Raw genomic sequence first — 20,643 nt, forward strand, 5'->3', positions numbered from 1 at the left:
GACCTAGTTCGTTTATTAGAATGCTCGATCTGGACATCGGTGAGCTTTGACAAATACACGTTCTTCGGAAAGGAGGGACAAATTAAATGAAATGGTACACTTTTAAATAAAGATTTATTACATGACAATTTAAGTATGCAATAACAGATAAGTAATAACCTGGCGTTTAATATAATATATAAAATTCTCGTGTCACAATGTTCGTTCCCACACTCCTCCAAAACGGCTCGATTTCTATGAAATATTTATGCATATAAAGTAAGTCTGAGACTTGGCTACTATCTATTTTTCAAACCCCTAAGTGATAAGGAGTGTTCATCCCAAATTTTTTATTTGTTAATTATGACTGGAACTCTGAGGTTTATATGGAGAAAAATTACAGAACCACCTAAAAAGTTTTAATTCCGGAAAACCGAACAGTCTCTGGGGTAGCATAGCAAAATGTTCCATGTTGGTATGTACTAAAAAGGTAGGTATGTATTAAGGAGAAACGAAGTTCGCACGGGCAGCTAGTTAAATATAAAATACTAGTAGACTCGGCCAAGCGTTGCTGTGGCTAAGATTTTTGTTATACATATTAGTATTATAGTAGCAAACTATTCAAGAGAAACGGCAGGAGAACAAAGCATGGTGTATTGGACACCATGCTTTTTTGGTGGTTATGCCATTAAATTGTAGCTTATGTGAAACGTTGGTAATTATTTTGATAAGGATCAATACCTAGGTACGAATAAAGAGCCTTTTCTAGCGGTGGTATTTTAATTAAAAAAAAATAATGAAAGGAGCGTCCTTTTATTTATTTATTTTAATTAAATAAATTAAATATTGTGACGTTGTGATGTGTCCTGAAAAATTGTAATACATCATTTTGTTCTATCATTAATAGTTTACGCAGCGCACGCGATTGAAGGAAGTTCTTTGTTTATTAATAACATAGTAAGCATCCCTATTTTTTCCCTAGCCTATGTCACTCGGGAATAGAGTAGCTTGCCAACGGTGAAAGAATTTTTGAAATCGGTCCAGTAGTTTCGGAGCCTATTCATTTCAAACAATAAAAATCAAATCTTTCCTCTATATAATATTAGTATAGATTATCAGTATACGTGACGTGCACACATATATCAACCGTTAACATCCCGGAGCAAACAAGTACCTGTGATCATTTGTCATTTGTCTGTTATAAATGTATTAAAAGTGCATTTTTCTCCTCGTGGTGTACATTACGTAAGAGCCATACCCTTGACCCATATACATTCTTACAATTCGTATATAGTAAATCAACTTCATCATTAAGTAATTCAATCATTAATTTTTACGCGTCCAACACGCATCAGTTAAGACGTATTTGGGATAAATTGATTGCTTCCCCATATTCGTAGACATTTATGAGACAATAAAGCTCTGGCAAAGGCATTTTTTATTGGTAGAAAAAGAAACATACGATCTTTTTAACTTTTAAGATTATCTTAAACAATTGATCAAGTGCTAAAGAACGCTAACAATTCTGGTTTCTATACGGTCATTAAATCACATAAATAAATCAGTGGCGCTACAACCTCTTTAGGTCCTGGCCTCAGATTTGTGTATCTGTTTTATACTCTTATTGTTTATATACGTAAAAAGAGATGGATTTTTAAATTACATTTTTCAGATTCAGCTACTACTAAAAATTATGAAACATTAACTTAACATAAAAATTAAAAAAAATAATACGTCCAAAAATCATTCTTACAATCAATAAGCTACCGAACGTTGCAGAGCCGACACAATTCTGTGCTTGTGTTGTTAATAATTAACGGATCGTAATTTATTTTCAACAATAAAAAGTCTTGTGTTTTGATATTTATTTCAAAAGAAACAATAGTTATAAAAACAGTCAAAACAAAGTAAATTGTTTATTTCCGTGTCCTCCTTACCTTATAAAATAAGTCTATTATTATTCAAATTCCATTCATAAGTAATTGTTATTGGAGCCGTGACCTTTGTTATTGTTTTATTATTTAAAATACCAAAATTTATCCGTTTATTATGATTGATTACTGCTATTATATATTGATCGCATTTTGTTATAAGTGATAAATAAATAGGCATATAAAGTAGTAACCAAAAACCCTCAAAAACAATATATTTATGATTTGATTTTTTAAATTTATTTTGCAGAATAATATAATATGATTGGCGAGCAGCTTGGCCTAGTGGCTTCAGCGTGCGACTCTCTTCCCTGAGGTCGTAGGTTCGATCCCCGGCTGTGCACCAATGGACTTTCTTTCTATGTGCGCATTTAACATTCGATCGAACATCATGCTTAACCTTTATTTAACCTAATTATGCAGGTTCGCTGCTCATATAATATAACAAATTAGTGCACTTCAACCCTTGATACAGCCTCAGATGACGATATCGGCTCTAAGACGAGCCCGTTTCCTCCTCCTTCACAATACTTGTTATTTGCGCATATAAATCAATATCATTTTTAAATCTAATAGGTAAGTAGGTCAGCCTTCAGTGCCTGACACACGACGTCGACGTTTTGGATCTAAGACATGTCGGTTTCCTCACGATGTTTTCCTTTCACCGTTCGAGCAAACGTTAAATGCGCCCATAGAAAGAAAGTCCATTGGTGCACAGCCCGGGATTGAACCTACGACCTCAGGTATGAGTGTCTCACGCTGAAGCCACTAGGCCAATACTGCTCGCCAATCTTATTATATTATATACATATTTGCGCATATAGAAAGATAAATTTGGCAGCTGGAACTCAAACCTAAGATCCTCAGTATTTAGAATCACGCTATAACACATTTACTTAAAGTAATACTTAAACTTGGCATTTAACAGACTAAAGACAGAATATGTGCAAGAAACTTAGATTGATGACTTGAGATGGCGATCGACATCTTCCTATAATTGACTAATTCACAAATTGACCCCTTTACCCCAACGAAGGCAGCAAAAGGATCCAATTTATCAAACTTCACAATGATAGACCTTAATTATGATTCGTGTTAATCTAAAGAGCACGTCACACATGAGGCAATCTAGGTATATAATGACTCAAACATATTCTGGAAACCATTTTATTGGTTCGTTCGTTAGTTGTTTTTCTGTAGAATAGACTCCTTGTTCCTATGTGTTTTATTTTCTGTGAACCCTTGTCATACAGATTTTTTAAACTTAAAGCACAAATTTGTTTCAAGTGATTTTTTTTAAATAAAATCTCGCTGTTGGCCTTTACAGCTCAGCCCTGTGATTCTGTAACTCACTTTTCACACAGCGGTTTTCGCATCGGCGGTCGCTCTCAAATCAGTCGTGAAGCAGTCATTTTATGATTTGGCATTCTGAAAAAATGAGAGACCGTCGATGCGAAAAGCGCTGTGTGAGTTCGAAAAGTGAGTTACAGAATCGCAGGGCTGAGCTGTAAAGGCCAACAGCGAATCGCACGTAGAGCAGGCAAAGCGGGTACGGGAAGAGTGGATGAAGCTGGGGTAGGCCGAAACAAGGCAAACCGACGCCGATGTTGATTTTAATAATTTTAACCAATGAAATAACAAAAAATCTTGACCAATGAAAATTACAGGTTAAATTTCCATTCCTTATTAATTGGTGTCTCATCAAGTTTGTAACCGATTTAGCATATAATTTGGTGAAAAGATTAGTGTATATCAATTGTATTATATAATAATACCTAGTCCCCATACCCATCACAAAAAAAGTATTGCTGCACAACCGACTGCTACCAAAATAATTAGGATCTTCAATTGGAATGTTTTAGACATCCACCGTACTCCCCGAAACTTGCTCGAACAGATTACCATTTTATCGAAATTTGGATAACTTCTTACAAGGTAAAACATTCAACTGGTGGGGCAGTCGAAACCGCCTTCAATCATTTTATTGAATACCATCCGAATGTTTTTTTAGTTGAATGAACTACCTGTGAGTGCATAGATAGCAATACATACTTTGATTAGTTAAAAACAGTCTACTTTTTATTCCTCCCATCCAAATAAGATGTCATATGTAAGGTCCTAATATTACCTAAGCTATTGCTATGTTTGCAAAGCTCGTTATGCTATTAAGATTAGGTGTTAAATTATTAGTGCGTGAAGATCATTAACCTTTGAAATAATCTTTATCTATATACATGATATACAGTCACGCAAATAAGCGTTTAGCCGATTTTTGATAATCAGCCATAATTAATATACAGAGTGTTAGGAATTGAGCGGGTGGTTCTCAATACTGAGGTTGTGTGTTTGATGCCTGACACAAATAGATTCATGATTAACATTCGTGTGTATGGTGTAGATAACTGCCAAAAAGTAGGACAAGAACAATCGCAGATATTCATTTCCAGACTTCTCTTGCTAAACTATTGCGACAGCAAGATTCACTAGGGCTACAAATAGACAAGATAAAACATAATGAATAAATAAAAATAGACTATATTCGAATACAATATAGAATATAGTGTAAAAGTAACTAACTAACCTAATGTAATCAGGTTTATGTTATTATATTGAATATAAGTATATGACCTCTGACGGAGTGTAGACCACATCCAAATTCTTCCACTTGTCTCTTAGCTTCGCTACTTTTTCAATATTTCCCAGCTATCTCTTTTATTTAATGTACCCACCTTTCTGGTGGGCAACATCTCTTTTTTCTTCCTACTGAGCCATGGGTAAGGGTCTTTTTGGTCCATCTGTCATCACAAACGCGAGCAATGTAACCGGTCTATTTCCACTTATGTTTATTGTGTGTGTTGTTCTTTGTTCTTAAAAGACCAGCAACGCACTTGCGAGGCTTCTAGCAATATCAGTGCCCATTGGCAACGGTATCACTTAACATCAGATGTCCTCCTGCCAGTTTTCCCCCGGTTAATTTAAAAAGTAAAAGAATAAATAAGTGTTACCTTGTGTGTTATTTTAATAGGCTTCTTATTACACTGTTTGTCAAATATATTAATAGAACTTAATTTAATTAAGATTGTGATGAATGTAAAAGTAATTAATATTTAATATCATAAGGCGTATCAAAATGTCTATACTATGTAACAACTCAGAACCTATTTTAAAATATTAGTATCTACGCCACGAAGATGCATCTATGATATTCTTAATTTCTATTATTCAATACATAAACGTTCGGAAATTCGCATATTGAAATCTCCAATTATTTGATCACGATTCACGCGTTACGATTGTTAAGAGAATTGCTTTTCTAAAATGATCTTAATAAAGCTACTTATGTATTTATGTTAAATGAAGATTACATCAACCAGTATAAGTTGACTAAATTTATTGTGATTATAGTTTGTAATTTTAATTTTAAAAATACCCTACTAAAAATCCAGTGGCGCTACAACCTTTTAAAATCTTGGTCTCAGATTTCTGTATCTGTTTCAGGGTGCTAAATGCACATTTTTGCATGCTCTTGCCTTCGAGCTTCTCAGCCATATGGCCAGACACGACCGGGGCAATACTACTGTCTCTCAGAGAACCGGCGTGAAGTGATGCAATAGATTCGCTATGGTACTCGCGTTTCGTGCGGTGAGAGAGATCCCCGGAGAATATTTTTCCACTACCCCCCACTGATTAGCATTTAGCACTAAGGTGCTCTCACACTAATTTACAAATATGAACGGTCCTTTTCAATCTCCACACTAGGCCCGTGGTGTGTCAAGAAGTTGAAAAGCCTCGATATTCACGTGTTGGTGGATTTTGTTGGATTCTTTGTATTTTATTTTTAATAAGACAAACTTAGTTTGATGTTTCTATCTCTGGTCTATCTTGTTATAAATGTTTAATTGTAATTAGCGATTCACGCGAGCAACAGCTTACTTATTAAGCTGTCCATCTTACTTCACAAATGGCAGCCTGTGTGAGAAGATCTCATGTATATTTACATAATATGGTATAAGACATATAATCATAATATGTACATTAAAAGGTAAGTTTCTTAAAGGTACACTGCCACAGGGACCAAACTCTTTACATTTGTTTTAATTTTCTTTTCATTATTTTTTAATTATTTTTATTATTGATTGTTATGATTACTAATAAATTTAGTTTCTTAAGTGTATTCGCTTTCTTCTTTTACTGGTTCAAATTTGTGGTAGCAATATCTTAAAGTGTTCTTGTCTGAATGCCAATTCCAGTATATTGACATTATAATTTGCATAGATGATTAATTATATACTATATGAATGATTATTATGTTTTGGTCTACAAAAGCCAACTTTACTTAGAGGAGCATTCATTTGTCACCGTCCGTTTTATCTTGCCTTATTTGTGGCCATCTAACTTTCTGTGTTTACCCTTTACTTGTAAGTGTATTTAAATGATAGTAGATTATGGGATGTACCAGATCTTACATTTAAATGAAATATAGACCATCTATCTAACTGGATCTACTTATTTACTACCGTACTGTAATTGTCAAATCAAATGATAAAATGTATTTAATCATACTGGCAACTATTTAAACTTATGAATGACAATATTTTAAAAAATCTAAATGGCATTTACTACTAGTTCCCAAAGATAACGTTAAAATCAGAAACTAAGTCACATTTTATGGACGACCAGTGAACAATGAGAAACGTAACACCTGAGTTGAATTGCATAGTTTATTTTATATCAGAGTCAGTTTTTGGTAATTTGAAAAAGGATTCATTTATAATCCCTAATTTATATAATATTTTTTCAAATGTAATTTTAAAACACCATATATTATTTACTAGGAGGCAAATGGGTAGTAGGCTCACCTGATGTTAGGTGATACTTCCATGGATACTCTCATTGCCAGAAAGCTTGCAAGTGCGTTGCCGGCCTTTTAAGATTTTTTTACGCTCTTTCTTGAAGTACCCTAAGTCGAAGTCTACGATTAGGTATATATCTGTTACACACTTAACAGCTACATACAAGGTCAAGTTATCTTTGAATATTATATATAGAAGACTCCGAATTAAAAAGATTTCTCATTAAAAAGCTTTGCTCTTATAAGCACTAATACCGTTATGTGGAGTATGTCAAAAATCATACTTAATTAAAGCTGTACGGACAATACGGTTTTCTAACACTTCATAAAACTAAAATTATAAGAAAATAATGTCAAAACAAAAGCCAGTTACTGGGCACTAGATTTATATATTTACATATATAGACAACTAATAGCAATAACAATTTAAATCCCTCTCTCTGTAAGCCCATTTTCAACACACCGTGTCAAACGCTTAATCAAAAATATATCATGAGAAACAGATATTCATATTTAACTTTTGAAATAGCATGTAATAAAAATCGCCTAAAGGCTAGAGCCTATAAAGCAGCCATTATTATTCATAGAAAATTAATAGAATACTAAATACAAGGTTAAATTTTATGATTAATGAATAATATACGCATTTTCAAAAAGATATATTTAATTGATTGGTGATTATGTGTATATACAGTGACAATCCTTAACTAATGAATGCGAAGTTCTGGTTTAGGGTTTCCTATTCTTGGAAGGAGATGCCTGGTACTGTCCTTGGGAATTGCTAGCAGCAGCCGTTGGAGGTAAGGTTTTTAGGTACTCCAGTGCCTTCTGTATTTCTGGTGGGATTGGTGGTGGGGTGGGAAGGTGGTCCCCCTGAAAAGAGATACAGACATTTTTTTAAATTGGAATTTCAGTTCATGTAGTTTTACTTCGAGTTTCTTGAAACAAATTAACCTTTTTTTTTAAATTAATTATTAAACCATGCAATCGGAAGCTATTACAATCTTTTACTGCTGCCTTAAATCAGCCACTAATTAATTGGGCAATTAATTTAATAGCTTGGTTTCTTTAATATTAATTCATCATTATGACAAGTACGACTTCCATGAAAAGTTTTATATGAAAGCATATTTCATATGAACCGGAATTATTTTAATTTTACTAAGCAATCTATCTAAATAAGTTTCTATAATCATACTATTACGTATAGTATTGTGTGAGGTAAAATAAAATTCCGCAACGCGAATAACTATTTCTAAATCGAATTTTATCATAGCATTAGACAAATTTATGACATCAAGAGTTTCTTAAATTCACGCTACCGGTTAGGTTAGTTAATAGGATTGCAAGACGTAACTTTTAATTATTACCGCGATGTCACCAAAGTGTCAACATTAAGGGTCTACAGTCATGTGTTTTTATTACTCAATAGTATCAGATACATGTCTATATTTTAGAATATCATATTTGACGGAGAGAGTAGCGACAAGGAACGAGGGTAGCATCTGAATAATGGCGCAGGAATATACGCGAATACGCGTGGAGAAAGAAAGGTAGAAAGTCAGAGGTAGGAACTGACAAATTAACGATAGGAATATTGTCGTCTAGCGACAGAAAGGACGGAGGAGAGGAGAGAGAGAGAGAGAGAGAGGATAGTGACAGAGACAGAAACCGATTGTTGACAAAGCAACAAACGACAACCTGAACAATGTCCCGAAAGCACGACCTGAATTTAAACAGGACCTGCCGATAAATTGTCGATGATAATGACGTCAGCAATAATGACGTCATAAATAAGTTTGTTGGCATCAGCCATTTAATTTCGATTACAATGGCAGCTGATACCAGCGCCAATGCTCCGACATATTTGACTGTATTACCGACATTACAACATTTTTGTAATTAATGTAATACCTTTAAACGGAACAAACCTGTTTTACACCGGATTATTTTTAAAATTAAAGCAGCATATTAACCCTAATTAAAACAGTAACATGATAATATGCAGAGAAAGAAAGAAATAAAAAAATTAAAAATAAAAAGGATATTTAGGTTTTCTTCTAACCTAAAGAAATTAGAACACTAGGACTCCCTGCATCGTGGGCAGCCAGTCCCTTCCTTGTTGACATGTTAACAGTATTTGACAATAATTTCTCCATAACACATTTTATATCTAATCTATTGCACAATGAGAATATTTCTGTAAGTTTTCTACTCTATACCGAATAATGTAAGATGATATAATCTTGTTAATGAGGTAAGTATATAGACCCTTAATGGAAAATCCATTAGGGCATAGGTCGGTGATATTTTGTGACATGTATTGGCTAAGCGTATGCCGACATTCACGCGATCTTCCTTTACATATTTACGCAATCATGATTCAGACTTCATTCGCATGCAATTTATGTCGTTCTCACCACACCCAGTTATTTAAGATAAGATTGACAAATTTGTGGAGGAATAAAACGCAAAGCTGCATAATAAAATATTAAAATTTCATATATTATCTTAAATAAAAAATTATAATAAATTTAAATTAGATTTTTATTAAAAATTGTATGAGTAGTTCCTAATAATACAACCTGTTAAAACATTGATACGAAAAGGCTATCACGTAACTTTCTGGGGGGATTCCGATTTCAATAGAGTTTTTCATTTTCGTAATTCCAAGTTAGAAACTTCAGAGAACTATATGAGTCAATCAAATCAAAGAGGAAGGATTTGTATAGTATTAAGTTTGTAATGAATATACTCAAAAATTCGACCCTGCGAACGATGAATGTCGCTGACAGGTCGCTGAGGGATGGCGAGATCCCCCACTCCCCCCCCCCCCCCCCCTTCAGACCTTCATACGCCCTTAAGATGGACCAATGTGTGTTGTTGTGTGAGTTTGCCCATTTTATTTGATGATGAAGATGCTAAAAAACCTCGACCGGAAATGGTTAAGGCATGCTGTTTTGGTACTCGGAAAGGAGATAGCTACAAATCAGCGGCCGATATCTACTTCTAAAATATGAATGGACAGCCGCACGAAGCCAGTTATTGTTCCATAAAAATGTAAATGAAAATAATGATGTACAAAGATTTCGTATAAAAGTCGGCCTACGTAATAATGATCAAATGCCACTTTATCATTTATGTAAGTTCGTTACGCGAGCGATACATCATTGTATAGTGAAAACAAAGGTCACTTGCCTAAATATAATTAATCGTCCGTGTTATTAAATAAACTGGTATTATTTAGAGCAGTGTTGGTCTAGTGGCTTCAGCGTGCGACTCTCATCCCTGAGGTCGTAGGTTCGATCCCCGGCTGTGCACCAATGGACTTTCTTTCTATGTGCGCTTTTAACATTCACTCGAACGTAGAAAGAAAACATCGCAAGGAAACCGGCTTGCCTTACACCCAAAAAGTTGACATCGTGTGTCAGGCACAGGAGGCTGATAACCTACTTGCCTATTAGATTGTACATGATCATGAAACAAATACAGATATCTGAGGCCCAGATCTAAAAAGATTGTAGCGCTTTTATTTTGGGCTTTATAAAAAACAAAAAAACCACTCTAAAACAAATAATACTGGCTTAGGTAAAGTGATCAGACAGATAATTATAATTTAATTAATGCACTGTTTATACGTAATATAAAAAAGTAGTATATATTGACGCATTTTTCATTTTATATTACCTAAACGTCTAATAATTACATAGCAATTTTGTAGTTAATAAGTTCTCTATTTGACGGACCATATCCAAATAGCGCGGCTAAAAAAATTATCTCTTTAACGTTTATGTTTTTCTATAAAGTCAATAAAGTTATAGCCATGCTTAGCAGTTTTCGATAAACATATATATATGAAGTGAATCTTTAAAATTTAATGCACTTTATGCCTTGTACCTTGAAAGTAAAGCTGTTCCATATGACATATTTATATCTGTAATAAAACATCATTGATATCAGCGGTTGGTTATGAGCACAATGAATTGTAAATCTACTTTGATAAAAGATTATATTTAATTTATTGTTGGTCGCAAACGTTTAAACTGCATATTAATATTGACCATTATGAATAATCTTTTAACTAAGACCTTTTGTCTCTTTCTGTCAAATTGTGTTCACGATATGATAAAACGGGATGGCAACTTTAGAACGGTGTAAAAATATCGATTTAAAAAAAAATACAAATTTGTCTGGACCTCAGATTTCTGTATCTGTTTCTCGTTTTATTTTTTTACAAAAAGAAATTCTGTGTCTAAGGAATGTCGATTTCCTCACGATGTTTTTCTTTCTTTTCACAATACGAGCGAGGGTTTAAAAGCACACATGGATAGAGGGTTCATTGATGCACAGCCGTGTATCCTACGAACACAATGATGAGATTTGCTGAAGCCACTAGGCCAACACTGCTCTAATTGTACTGCATTAGTTTTTATGATAAGACGATACATCTGTCTTATGATATCTCTGTTCACCACAGCGTAGTCACAATTTGTCAGAAAGAGACAAATGATAATCTTTAAATTTGACAGTTTTACTAGACATATATTTAAAAAATTACGGATTTTGATTGGATAAAGTACAATTAAATGTACAATAGGTTGAATGGTAACAAAATGTTTTGAAATCAATACATTTAAAAAATCATACTTTGTATTATTTGTTTCCTTTGCTGTTATTAATTTATTATTAAGAAATTCCGATATTTAACTGTGTTAATTTTATGTATGGTTTTAATAATATATGTATATGATAAATTGTTGATGATGTGTTGAAGCTGGAATACGATAAATATGAGCAAGCTATAAAATGAATTAATGTCAACTGAAGGCTGTGAAATTTAAAATACATTTTTCTCTCAACACCTTTTGAGTAATAAATTCATTTTATATATTTTTACAAATAAGGGTGGGCAATAATCGTGGTAATATTTCAGAAGAATTTAATATTATACTAGCTGACCCGGCAAACGTCGTTTTGCCATGTATATTATTTCTAGGAATCATTTTTTTAGTTCAATAGAAATAACTATCTACTATAATATATAACTATATACTATATTAAAAATAGGGGTTGATCGTAGAGGGTAGATGACAATTAAGGTTGTATTTATTGTTGTATGCTGTATCAAAAAAAAAATATCTAAAAAATTAAATTTTGTGGTGGACCCCTTATCACTTAGGGGTTTGAAAGATAGGTAGTAGCCGATTCTCAGACTTTCTGAATATGCATAAAAAGTTCATAAGAATCGGTCGAGCCGTTTCGGAGGGGTATGGGAACGACCATTGTGACACGAGAATTTTTTATATTAGAAGATTTATTACACAATAACTCCGTATTCTAATTTGTACATCAAGTCAGAATTTTGTCTTTAGCGGTGTCAAATATGTCAAACTTCATAAAAAAAAAGTCGTCTGAGAGCTCTTTAAACTAGATTTAAGTTTGATAGATATTCTAGAATCCATCCTGTTATATTCATTATTTCATGGCGATTCCTAGTTATATTTCAATTGTTTCGAGATATATCAGATTAAAATTGTCCCTATAAAACCTAGGTAAGTTTTTTTTTCTTTTTAACATAAAAGTCTTCTTAATATCGCTATATATATGCATATATCCCAAGACTATTTCGTTACATAAGAACGAATGAACGTGCGGAACGATACCAATGGATTTTAGTTAGTTCTTCCTAATACATATTAAAGATATTTTAATTCGTAATTTAGTAACAATAGATTTATAGCTTTCGGTGCCGTTTATTCCTACGTAAATATGTTTTTACATATGCAACACGTGATATAACTTTAAATTAAAAAATTATACATGTTCTACATACATTTTAAATAAACAAGTTCTTCCTATGACCTTTAGCGTGTTCTCAACGCAGGTGTATGAAGTCACTACATTTATGTCATACACAATGTAGGGCACTCGAAAACACCGGATACCATACACCAAATATAAAATGATGCGATCTTGTATACAAAAAAGCGTTGTAACAAAAGCTTTTTTACCAAGAAGTGTTGAATATAATAATTTATTGCTCGGCAACTCGCGGGGTTTCAACCGAGCAGCGCGAGCAACGTTATAATATTACCTCAGGCTTTGCCTGTATGAGAGTCTAGAGCAGTATTTCCCAACGCCCCAAAGGGGGCAATTTAATTGTTAAGGGGGGCTATTCAAAAATTTCTTTAAATTACTTGGAATTTGAATTTCAGTTTTTCATTATGTTTTGAAAATACTGTGTAATTTATTCCTCAAATCTAATTTAAGTTACTTAATTATTTATTTTTAATATTAAAAATTATGTAATATGTACGGTACCTAACAAAAACGGTTAGAGAAAACGAGAGAGACGGACAAAAAAGGTTAGAGAAACACTGGCCTAGAGCAAAGAAAAGTAACAACAAAACCCCTAAGATACGTTAAAAGGATTAAGAAATAAACACACCTGTGGTTGAAAGCCGTTCTCATCAGCGATGTATGAAAGCACAATGGGAGTGCCATCTGGTGATTTATAACTGAACTTCCCTTCAGCTACTTGCACTTCTTCTCCCTCACCTTTACCCAAGTTCTTTACATATCCAGATTCTTCGGCGTTTATTTCATTTCCAGTCTCATATCTGTGAAGAAATAGTATAAATGTTTGGCGTGGTTTTATTTTTATTTTTTTACAGCACACAAACATTAATTCTAATCATAAAAATATTATTCACGTAAATTAAATAAAAAGGCTTTTCTCCTAGCTTAGTTTTGTTACTCTATCAATGTTTCAATGATTTTGTTGTTATTCATGAGCGAAGGATAATAATGCAAATAGTGTTTTTCTGTGAATATAATTTGTAGGTATTCTAACTGTAAAACATTTTCTAGGACATTATGTGTGCTTCTTGTGATGTGACGAACAATGGACTGTTTCATTTGCAACGTGATCCTTCTACTTTATTGACAATAATTATATTTGTCACAAACTTGATGTACACAAAAAAATAGCTTCGTGTGGCTCTCTTGATGTGAATTCTTTTTCCGAGATTTTCTTTTTGGAACATTGAGGAGGCGTTTGAAACCATTATTATTCAATTTAAGTTAAAAGTCTCATTAGTAATTACACTGTTCTAAATCATTTACAGTGTAAACTCGTTATACCGTCATTTGTTATAACGAGAAATAAATCTGTTTGGTATAACACAAAACCCATACATTAATTCTTCCCTCCCTATAACGAAACCTCTCCATAATGAATAAAAATGCTCTCTTGAAATTTGTTATTAAGAGTTTAAGTTTTTTATGAGACACTGTAACAAAATTTACTTAAGATAAACGCTTGCAATCTTTGTTAAATATTTTATTCATCAAATTTACGAAAGCGAACTACTTTCTACGATCTTATTCCACTGAATTAGAATAAAATGCAGTCATTATTGGGTTTACTTCACACATTGACGTAACACAGTATAGCTGGACAAATATTACGTGTCCAATGTGTCGTGTCTAATAAGTTATCTCCTCGAAGCTAAGTAAAATAGAATGATATAATTATACATTATTTTTTTAATAATAAATTTTAATCCATAATCCTAACCTAAAAAATAAATAAATTAAACACTAAAATATATTTTATGTGTTGTGTTAATGTTACTATAATGCCGGCAGCATTAACTCTCTGTATAGCGATACTTATACGTTGAGAAAACAAAGCACCAGCTCTTGAGTGTCTTCCGCCTATCTAAATGTTTAATTAGCATCTGTGCCCTAATATTATGTTATTGCAATAATAATATAACAAGGAAAGATATGTTTATAATTAATTATACCATAGGTAATATTTTCAAAGAATCTAAAAAAATTCCACCCTTGCGAATGCTAGCGAAATATAAGAAAAAATACATAAAGATTGGGAATAATAGGTACTATGACTCCGTTTTTGTTGAATCTCTTCATACAACTTAAGAAAAACCTTCGTACAAATGTATGTACACAAACAATTGTTTAATGAATAATTGCAACAAGCTTTGTTTATTCCTATACAAACATTTATTTTTACACTAAAATGTCAAAGTTGAACAATTTAATTGCTAGCTGATATCAGATGAGATACGCAGGCTGTGATTAAATAAACGTTTAATTAAAATTTACATGACACATTTATGACTTTAATTAACATTTTTTGATGATTTCTACATATTTCTTGGTTTTACCTTTGACGATCAAAATTTAATTTACACGTAAAGAACATGACATAACCTAATATTTGAAGTAGCGTAACCCAACAATAAGAAACATTATGTCTAGTGTCTACCCATTCGTTTATTAGCACTTTGTAGCCCGAAATAAGTTTTGCCGAAAATTGAGGACGAACATTTAGATCATTGTAAAAGGTCCCGCAATATAAAATAGCCCTTCATTTTACGTTATTTTTTACAAGAGGCAAACGGGCAGGAGGCTCTATGTTATATATGATATCGCAGCCCATGTACACATTGCCAGAAGGCTCGCTACTGCGTTGCCGCCCTTTTAAGAATTGGTACGCTTTTTTCTTGAAGGACCGAAGTTTCGACGTTATGTGCGATCTAGTCGTATTTACTCGCACCTTCTTTATTATTTATAGTTCCACAAATGTATAGTTCAACAATGCATTTCGATGCACCGCGACCGAAAATGCAGTTAATATTACGTAACCCGCTTTAAATTGTGAAATACGTAATAATAATGTCTCAATAATATTACTTAGAAACGCTGTTACCTTATAATATCCTGTACGAAGTATCCTAGGTAATCCTAAGTTATCCTAAAATGTATACAATATTTATCCTATATAAGTCAAGTACTCACAGCCATTTATAGGATCCATCGACGTGGGGTCCATCGATTTCAAATCGTATTATTGGGATTGGTTCTGTCACGGATTGTACAGCTGCGCCAAGAGCAGAAGCTACCAGGCATATAAATATAAAGGAGATCTGAAAACAATCTTAGTATTACTATTCTTATAAATATAAAACGCCTACTCTAAAATATGAGCAATGATTCATTTAGTAAGCAAATTTTTTGTACCAGGCGCTTAAAAGTAAACGCTTAGTAATGTAGTGGTGGCTATTATACGTATATTTTTTAATTTAATTCTCTTACAAGGGAATAGCTCTTAGTTATTTTTATTCTTTATGGTAAGAAATTCAGATAATTATTTGTGAATTTTATTGTGACCTACTTGCCAGCATTTATAGACAATTTTAGACATTTATAGACAATGTTAGACATTTATAGACAAGCGACGGGGAATTCCCCGTCGCGTTCGATAGACACGCATCGCACATGGGTTGATTGATCTCAGGGATGCAACCTTATGATTGGATTTATTTTTAATTTCTAATTTTGTTTTTATTCAAAATAGCGCCTATTGTTTTCAGTGGGGACTTGGGGCCCTTTGTATCCACGGGTCCATGGGACGCAGCCCAAAATGCCCATAAGTAGATCCGCCCCTCAGAAGTGCAAGCAAAAAAATGTACAATTACATAATTAGTGAACAGTGGTACGAATGTCTAAGGGAAATATGTATAGAGAATTACATAATTCTCTTGCTTAGCTTGACAGGCATTGATATTACAACAGTCATATAAAAGGTTAGCTTCTCTGAAGGATCTAATGTAATAATTGTGTAACATTTAGTATGTGAATTACAAATACAAATGCCGGAAGGTTGCATTTCTGAACAATGTAACGCCCGCGTAAGCTAACCGCATGCTTATTTTGTGGTCACGTATGTAAGTGAACTTTCGAATGGTGTGGGAAAAACTTTTGCTGAACTTCTGGGGTGTCAATGTTCAGCTGAGAACTTATCAAATTTTTTTATTTGCTGAAATAATCAAAAATTCATTTTTGGTTGAGATTTATTGCCAGCACCGTTTGAAGATCGTAAAATACTTCGTAAACAAATCTTCAAGTTCTTGTAACTTAATAGATCAATTTTACTTATATTTTGATTGCGAGTTAAGCTACACAATTTCCGATTAACTATAGATTTAGCCTTTAATTATCTTAAAATCGTAAAACGGTATATAATATTACTATACTATTAGTATTAAAGTATAACCTGCAAGTAACATATAAAGTTACAACAACCTGTAGTAACTTTATATTATTATTAAACAAATTATGTTTATTTAAATAAAGAACATAAGTATTATTTTCTCAAAGCTCACAATATGAAATATGCAAGTAAATATTATAAGCTCTTCACGTGCAAAACGTGATGTGAATATAATGAAATGACAGTGAACTGTGGAAGGACAAAGATTTTATGATATTACGATAGAAATCTGACGCATTTCTCGGTACAGAATTAAGATGAATCTTAAGTTACACGGAAATATGTAATAATTGTCTAGACAATCTGATTATTAAAAATATAGTAAGGCTAAAGATACAGTAATATTATGTGCACAATTATTTACATTAATTATTTCTTGAATTACAGTATAAGTACTAAAATTTCATTACTTATAAATTTGCTGGAGCAATATTGACCTATTAATAATACGTGCGACTCCTAAGTCTAAAGACATACGTTCAAGCCTCACAAATAGAAATTATTTCTTTATACGTTATTAACACTTGCTTGAACGATGAAGATGCGAATGCGATCATGCAAACACTGTAATCGCAAAAATAAGATCGAAAAATAGCGACTAGATTTATAGATTACGCAAAGGTTTTAAATAAAAAATTTTTTTTTTATCGGACAAAACGTAAAAGACTTGCGCGTGTTTTGCCGACCTTTGAGAGAACGTACGCTCATTTCTTATTAGAAATATTTACGTATATAGAAATCTGTAGAGAGAAGACCAAGACACGAGGCTTTCTACACTACGAAGTGCCACTTATTATTTGATACATTTAGTGTACATGTGTTATATTATATTAAAAACATATCAAGCCATCTGTATATCTATAAGCTATTTAAAGAATGATACAAAATGGAAAATAAAATAGTCATAAAAATGTTTGCAAAATATTTGAAGTGTTTTAACTTATGGTTATTACATGCAAATGAACCACGTGGTTACGCAAAGCGTTAAGTTTAGCTACTATGCGTATAGCAGCACAAATACAAAAATTACTTAAAGTAACTTTAAACCACATTAAAAAAGTGTTCTTCTTCTGAAACCATACTGTACAAAATAGTTCGTAAATTTACAGGAAGTAAGTATACGTTTTCACGTCATTGTTTTTATATATTTTACTAATAATAATTAATTTCCCATAGACCAAAAGAAAAGCAACTTAAAATATATTTTTATGAATCAACACTTTATACATTTATGGTCATATTATATAAAAACAATAAACCCATAAATATATAAATATATAAATTGCGAATTTCATTTTCTTACCATGATGATTGCAACAGCCAAGTCAACAGTTGCAGCACTTGTATGTGCATTTTGTCAGTGCATAGGGTTTATATACAAGTTTCTTTACCTACGAACTTTATACGACCCGAGAAACGCATCCCGATTCATCTTAACATGCGCTTTTTAGTTGATTTGCCGTTTATATGTTAAATAGCAAAGATGTTGCGAGTTGAAAAAGCTTTTGCATACAATTTTAATATAAATGAAGTATATACAATAAAATTTAGTTCAGTGATGAGTTTAATACATTTACTAAAAGTCGTCGGTTCGATCCCGGCTGAATAGAATCTGTTTTAAAACAAGTCTGACCTAGAACGAACCACTAACGGATTGAACGGTGCTTATCCGGAGCTGGATATATTCGGTAGTTAAGTGGGCTGATCGGTTTTAGAGAAAGCATTGTTGGGTGCCTGTAATAGGCATTATTCGCTGTTATGCTGATGATTTTTTTTTCTGCTTTTCCAAAACTTTCTGGTAACTTAATTGTATGGAACTAATTTTATTATGTATATATTTTAATTGTATTTTTTGTAACACTTTTCGTTTACTTCAATTGTCATACATTTTGGAAGATATTGTAAAATATACCGTAAATTTAGTACTATGTATGATGTGGTAAACTTTAATAAATAAATAAAATAAAAAATAAAAATAGAACGATAATAATCATCATCATCAGTGCAATTTAAAAAAGATGTAATAACTTTTAAGTTACGTGTCATTTTTATAATTATAACTTTAAGTATACTGAGACAATACTAGTAGGCAATTTAAGCAGTATGCTTTATTATAAGTATACTCTGTAGGAGCAGTGTTAGCCTAATGAGTTGACCTTCCTACGCGGGTTCGAATCATTGATGTGGACTTATTGATATTTCTTTAGAAGTGTGCATTGAACACTCGGTCGATAGAAGAAAGCATCATGACGAAACCGGCATAGCTTATATCCAAACATCTACTGTGTGTACTTGCCTATCAAGAAAAATAAATGATCACGAAAAGGTACAGGAATCTGAGGCATGTTTCTATATCTATATCATTGGTCAATTGTCATCTAAATTCGGCTAAAATTGAACCCAAGAATTTCCAATGTACTCGTATAACTCGGACGTCTTGCAACTGTAGTTATAATTTTTTATTGTAATAATTTGACACTTCTAAATAAAAATAGGTGTTTTTTCTATATTGTTTGAACTTTCCATTCTTATCGCTGATCAAGTGTTACATGTACTTGATCAAATATGTCAGCCTATGTGAATCATGGTGTCTTTAAATAAAAAAATATAAATGTATCGTTACTAAATTTTGTTTTTTGCATAAAACGTTGAAATAGACAACAAACTAACCAACACCAGCTAAGAAATTGAACAACTTTAATTCTAAACAATAAGATAACATAGATGTGGCTGTGAGCCTAAAAAACAAGGCAGCGTTCAATAACAATGTAATCAAATCTACTGTCCACCAAGAGATGAACGCAAAGGGCATCCAACAAGCTACAATAACTTCTATATTCAAGTGCAAAGGCGCTAATGGTTTAAGCTGGTGCCTGGTAGGTGACCCCAGAGCTGGTGCTTTCCTCGCTCAACAAATAAGTATCTGCAGCGAGAAAATGCTGCCAGAGTTATAAGTACACTGCCACCTTTAAAAAAAAATCAGTGGCGCTACAACTTTTACAAATTTTTAAATCTAATAGGCAAGAAGGTAGTCTCCACACGCCGTCGAGTTTTTGGGTCTATAAGGGTGAGATCTATAGTGCGCACTTAGACTTTGCTCTGACTTAACTATCGAGCTAAGACACAGTCGGTATTTATAGAGCAAACTGCGAATCTCTCCGAGTGTTGGCTTAGCTTAATCCCAAGTCCACGAAATCGACGACTTACCAAAAACTTTGACTATAAGCCTAACAAAAATAATGGCCTAAAATTTGCTTTACCATCATATCTTTTACTGGACTTTTTATTTTTGTCGGTTTTTAATGAACGGTGTTGCCATTTTGTATCGGAGTTCCATAGACTTTGGGAAAAATAGAATTTGAATTCAAAGAAATTATAAATGATCTTGATAAATACCTATGAAATGCATGAATTAAAATAATTACACATTATTATGGTATTTATTGTTGTTTATTTATATTATTTATGTAATTGTTCAAACCCTATTTTTGAGAAATCTTAAAAATAACTGGTGTGATTTTGTATGTCACCTGGCAGCCCTGGCATATTATAGTGACAACGAAATTCAAACTATAACCTAACCGATGTCTCTCGCTTCACATCTGTTATTTTCGTTTCCCTGAATCTTCTACCATTTATTACCTGACTACCCTAAAAATTTGAGTTAGGAGTGGAACATATGAAATTAAAAAATCTGTTAGAAATAGAATTTCTTCAACAAAAATATAAATTAGTATTAGAAATATGTATTACACTTAAAAAAAGAATCAGAAAATAAATGATTAAAATGAAACAAG

The 20,643-nt window shown here is 32.7% G+C and overlaps 1 protein-coding gene across 1 annotated transcript; it reads right to left on the minus strand.

Moving 5' to 3' along the window:
• Nucleotides 1-7,408: 7,408 nt before the first annotated feature.
• On the minus strand, nucleotides 7,409-18,265 carry LOC125056229 (endocuticle structural glycoprotein ABD-4-like). The gene is made up of 4 exons (XM_047659261.1): nucleotides 18,150-18,265; nucleotides 15,592-15,719; nucleotides 13,211-13,382; nucleotides 7,409-7,635 (listed from the first exon to the last, which is right to left on the minus strand). The coding sequence occupies exons 1-4, from the start codon at nucleotides 18,150-18,152 to the stop codon at nucleotides 7,492-7,494; spliced, it is 447 nt and encodes a 148-aa protein (XP_047515217.1). The 5' UTR covers nucleotides 18,153-18,265; the 3' UTR covers nucleotides 7,409-7,491.
• Between the last annotated feature and the right edge of the window lie 2,378 nt (nucleotides 18,266-20,643).

The sequence above is a fragment of the Pieris napi genome, chromosome 14 (assembly GCF_905475465.1).
Source record: "Pieris napi chromosome 14, ilPieNapi1.2, whole genome shotgun sequence".
Classification (NCBI taxonomy): Eukaryota; Metazoa; Arthropoda; class Insecta; order Lepidoptera; family Pieridae; genus Pieris; species Pieris napi.

Excerpts from the sequence above, each read along its gene's own strand:
- LOC125056229 (XM_047659261.1), bottom strand. Across the intron at positions 13,383-15,591 it reads GATGGATCCTATAAATGGCT|ATATGAGACTGGAAATGAAA; the intron begins GTGAGTACTTGA and ends ATTTCTTCACAG. Across the intron at positions 7,636-13,210 it reads AGAACGGCTTTCAACCACAG|GGGGACCACCTTCCCACCCC; the intron begins GTGTGTTTATTT and ends ATCTCTTTTCAG.